Below are 5668 nucleotides of genomic sequence, written 5' to 3'. Positions count from 1 at the left end.
TATGTTTACATATAAACATATTGTTTGTGTTTACATATAAACATATTGTTTTATGTTTACATATAAACATATTGTTATATATACAATTATTTTATGTATACCAATTAAAATTGGTGAAATATTCTTGCCTTAAAATTTAACCAAGTTACCTTCACCTTAATGAATCTTTGACATTAATAATATTTTTTAAGACTAAATTATTTAACTGTGTAAGGTTTATTCTTTTCAATGTATTTGGATAAAGTAAAAAAGAGGGAAATAAACAGGCAAATATTTTTGGGGAAGTACGATTATCAAAACTCTGGGCTTGTAAAGCATCATCATTTCTATTATAATCATCATAATATTATAATGTAAATATTTAACCATAAATATTACTTCCTTAAATAAATTTAAAAGCTATTAAATTCAGAGAATACCCAAGGTAAAATTAAAATAATTCAAATTGGAAGAAGATAGTTAAATATGAAGTAGATTGAAGGAAGATAGTCCGGGTGGCGGTCAATAAAACTATCAAAACAGTAAAAGAAAACTATTAATTGTTAAACAACTTTTCGCCCAACTTTGCAGAGATGTTGGGTGGTAGTATAAAGGGCAACTGAACTACCACCATATAGCCCTGCAAAGTGGGGTGAAAAGTTGGTTAACAATACAGTTTTCTTTTACTGTTTCGATACCTTTATTGACCGCCACCCGGACTATCTTCCTCCAATTAAAATAATTAAAAATTTCACTTAAAATGATACAAATTATAGTAACTTTATTCTGTTAATCAGTAAATCAAATAACTTAACCCACAATTATTAAATAAATACCAAGGTAAAAAATTAATTTTTCATTACAAAGACTAACTGAACCCACATGTCGATGGCCTAGAATGAAAACCTCATATCTCCAAAATAAAACTAAATTTGTATATATTAATTTGATAAGTCAAATCTTACTCATGTTGCACTCTATCGACAAAAATAAAACCTTGCACCTTTCTCAAAAGCCACAGTATTTAAGTTTTAAGTTAGTAAAAAGTTCTTTTTTTTTTTTTTTTTTTTTTGAGATAGAAATTTTCATTCTAGGCCATCGACACACAATAAGAAGCCAACCAACATTTAACTGAAATTAGGTTTAGTAAGCTAAATCAATAATTGAGGCACTCAGTCATAAAACATTATAATTGATAAAATTAAAACATCAATACAGTTAAAATGTTTGTTAATTACGATGTATTAAATTTAACCAGAATTTTATTCTCAAAAGAAAACAAATTCCTGAAGATTCTTAAAAAAAAAAATTTGCCAAAACATTTCTGTTTTTACTTTACGATTAAACGCCTCAATGTTTTAAAGAATTTTCATTTCGTAAGATATACTCAAGGAATATCCGTTCTCTATATTGTTGTTACATATTGATAGAGCCTAGTATTTTCGTTGACATAAAAAAAAAAAAAAAATTACTTTATAAAATAAACAAAAACAATATTGGTTGATTCCTTATTTTAAAAGTAGGTTCAATTAAACAGACTTCTAATTAAAAATAGAATATTAGTAAATAAAAATATATTAACATAAGAAAAAATAATTTTTATAAGAAGATAGTTGGGGTTAAAAGTTTATTAACTTATTAGTTATTCTCTGACCACACCTCTAACTATCTTCTCCTCATATACATTATCTACGGCCAACTATCTTTTCATCATTAAAAAATAACTTTAACCTATCCTTTAAAATTTCATTAAATATGGACAAATGTTACCATTCTAATACAAAACATTTCAATTGTGCATTCTGTTAGCACATTTAAAACTCTACTATAAATCATAGCCGAGTTAAAAAAAAAAAATTTGGGGGGAAAAGTAAGAATTCTTCTCTAAAATACTATTTATTTCATTCAATACATTTTAAGGATACAATTATAACAAAGCCCAATTCAGCAAGTGCTTCTAAACTGTTAAATACACTTGAATAAACGGCTCAAATATTGTGAAGAAATTTAAAAAAAAAAAAAAAAAAAAGAGAGAAAAAAGAAAAAGAAAAAAGATTAAAAAAAAGTAATTGTAACACTTCAAACATTACATAGCAAATATTAATTAATAATTAGCTATCTAAGATAATGAATTATAAAAATTCAACTATAAACAAATGCACAATAGAAATAATAATAATTTATGATGTCTGATGATTTTATATCACAGATGTGCTAACAATCATTAAGCACAATATTGATTTATCAGAAGATGTCACCAAATAGACTATTCTCTCAATTGTGAACCTCGCAGTGCATCCTCGATTGTAAAAAAACAGCAGTCACACTTGAGACTTAAAAAAACCCTGTGACTTCAATCATAATTTTAATTGATAATAATTTTATGTGGATCAAGGCAATGTATACCTCACGTAGGGTACTTCCACATCATTGCCATCTGTATCATTGCAGCAGAGTTCGAACACTAGAGCTTTAACATGAGGTTCGAGTTTTCTTTTAGATACTCTACGAACCACTTCTGACATAGGAAGATTGAGTCTATCTTCCAATTTACTTTTAGCCATGAAGAAAGAATAAAGCATGCAAACACCTTGAGATAACATGGTTATTTCCAGCTGATGTTTGTCTTTAAAATAATCGATAAACTCTTTGAGAGTCATCTCTCCAGTAACTTCGAATCGATCCCATAATGTCCATTCGTTTTCGTAATACTTCAATTTAGGAGCTGATATCGGCTCAGAGAATCCAAAGAATGGAAGTGCCAAATTAACAAAACCATTCTTAAACTGACCTATATCGTTATACCCCTTAGCTAGCTTCATAAGTTCAATACAAACCAAACCAGCAACAACAGATGTTGTAGTTGCTATTGCTGGAATAATCTTACCAGCTATCAACTTACTCTTATGTCTATCTGCTGCTGGTATGTTGTAATTTGCAGCTCTTAGATTTGATGCAGCAACAATGAAATCCATATGAAGATTATTATCATCATCTTTTTCGAATTCGAGTGGTGTGATGTTTAAGCCATTAAACATTTCTTTCGATGGAAGTTCATTCTGTAACTGACCAATTTTATCTTGATCTATTTGCCCACCAGCTCCGTTGGCCATCTGTGAATCAGTTACGGCAATTTTCACCCCCGATTTTGGAGTAAATTCAGGAACAGGTACACTCTGTACTACTTTAGCGATTAAGCTTCTATCACGGACCTGAGGAATTCCGTACACTTCAGCCTTGAGATTAGCAGCAGCTAGAATGTAATCCAAGTGTAGATCGTTATTCACATCGAAGACTAATGGTACAGGGCATCTTTTGGGACCTGACCAGAATGGTTGGCCATTGGTTGTCATCTGATCGGGTGGGAAATTGAAAAGAAGTTGACGTATCTGATTTGAATATTGTTCTTGCCAATGATTTCTAGCCCAAGCGATACAATCTTCAATAGATTTTGGCCTGTCGTCAATTAGAGCCTGTTTGATAGATTCCAAAACTTCCATTGGTTGGACCCCAGGCAAACGCAAAGTTCTATCAATAAAATTAGCATCACTTAAGTAAAGAGCAGCATTTTCAGCAGACTGGCGAAATAAGCCTTCGAAAACATCTCTAGCCCACTGAAGGGTATGTTCAATCGCATTAGGAAAATTCTTCAAAGTACATATAGGAATGCTTTTCTCAGGTGGATCTTGAGAAGAACTGTAAGATTCAGTAAGGAAGGGGACAACAACTTGTGTATTACCTTTTGTACCAAGAGTTCCTGATTCCAATAATGGTTTACGGTAATAAACACAACGACGATCCATGTATATCCTTGCATCAACGTTATCTAGTGCATTTGCAACACCATCTAAATCCTCAAAAAAGGCATCATCATAAACTTTCTCAGTTTCTGGCCCAACTCGATTTTCATGAGCAATCACGTTCATTAATGGATTCATTTTTTTTATTGCTTTTGCTGCAGTAGCTGACTTAGGTTTTTGAACATCATGAGGTCTAAATAAAAATTGTCTATTTAAGTTAGATTTTTCAATAAGATCCATATCTGTTACAATTACTTTTCCACCATCTGCTCCTACACCCATCATCGAAAAATTCTTAAGAAGTTCACATCCAATCGCTCCAGCACCAACAACGAAATATTTCAGTGCACCCAAAGTTTTCTGAAATTCTGTTCCAAAAATGGCAACTTGCCCATCATATCGAGAATTAGTAGCTGCACAGTCATTGGGACTTAGATCTTCAGTTGGCAATAATTCGGTAGAATCAAAATACAACCATTGGAAAATTGGATGAAACTTCCCACTACAAGCTTTCATTACTTCCTGGGCAACAACACCACCAATAAACGCATCAATGGGATTCATATTTCCGGAACATGTTTTAGCAAATTGTTCCATAAGCTTCTCATTCAATTCAACATCCAAGCTTAAGTCAGATAAAACAGACTTACAACAGTTAATGAAATCTGAAGCATTTTTGTTGTCCCATGGTGAAGGCAACTTGCCAAATTCTTTCTTATAAGATTCTACAGCTTTAAATGCCACATGAAGTTGTTGGGGATGATCAAATTTCCCAAAATCAGTAAATATAAATTCAGGAGACTTGAGAGCTTCTGAATATGACTTAAATTGCAAAACTTTGGGCATTTTAACTTGTTGAACGATTCCACCACGAATGTATTCTCCAAACTTAGAAGTATTACTAATACTAAATGTGTATGGCCCAAGAACTTTTATTTTAGTTGGCTCACAACCATTCAATTCAGTCATTCCCTGGATTTCAGAAAATGTAACATAATCTCCATCTTCTAAGCCATGTCTAGTATCATCCAAACAAGCGATAACTCCTTCTTCCTCTCGAGATATACTTGCTATCATAGCAGAAACTGGATTTTCACCATTCGTGTCAACTACACTGAATTCTCGGCCAAAATCACAGAATACTTGAGCAAATACACCCATAGTTGAAGCTATAATTAAAGAAACATCGGATGCATGAGCTATTTCAGAAACTCTTAGTTTTTCTTCTTCTGAAGCATTAGTTAAAACTACAACACTAAATCCTTTGATAAAATCATCAGTAAGGGGTCCAGTGTAAGCTCTAGTTGGAACATAATTGTTAAGTTCAGCAAGTAACTGGCAAGAGGCTTCTGCACGATTTAAACCGACAGAATTTTCAGATAAATAAAATTGTGAAGACAGATCTGATATAGTGCAAACAGTGTCATCATGTAATGTAACAGATTTAACACCACCTAATATGACGTTTTTAGCTACTTCTACACCAAGTCCTCCTAAACCAGAAATAAGAACATCAGAAGATGCCATTCGTCGCATGGCATCATGCCCTAAAACGTAAAGTTGGCGAGAGTAAAGTCCCTCATCAATGTCTTGATTCGAATTGTGCGATCCATTATTCGCCATGGCTGATAATGCCTTTGAAACGGAGTTCGCTGGAGCAGTCTCTCCTGTAGCAATTTTCCGCTTCTTGGCTGGAGGTTCTATGGAATTGTTGGCCACTTCAGCACTAGACATCGGACAAAAGGCCGTATATTCAGCCTGAGTTTATTTTGCACTACCACTACAATGATGACTACAATAATCCGAATAAAACTAACAAAAAAATTTACACGGTACTGGAACTACACTTTAATGGCTGACTAATCACACGGACAGTCATGCACAGCCAT

General features: G+C 32.7%; 1 protein-coding gene across 1 annotated transcript; it reads right to left on the bottom strand.

Annotated features, from left to right (window-relative positions):
• Positions 1-2143: 2143 nt before the first annotated feature.
• Positions 2144-5668, bottom strand: Uba1 (ubiquitin-like activating enzyme 1). Its single transcript, XM_014438994.2, has one exon. The coding sequence runs from the start codon at positions 5511-5513 to the stop codon at positions 2370-2372; it is 3144 nt and encodes a 1047-aa protein (XP_014294480.1). The 5' UTR covers positions 5514-5668; the 3' UTR covers positions 2144-2369.

This window comes from Halyomorpha halys, unplaced genomic scaffold (assembly GCF_000696795.3).
Source record: "Halyomorpha halys isolate HHAL.00 unplaced genomic scaffold, Hhal_1.1 Scaffold72.1, whole genome shotgun sequence".
NCBI lineage: Eukaryota > Metazoa > Arthropoda > Insecta > Hemiptera > Pentatomidae > Halyomorpha > Halyomorpha halys.
Note: the sequence above shows the minus strand (reverse complement) of the source record. Positions and strands in the feature narration are given on the sequence as shown.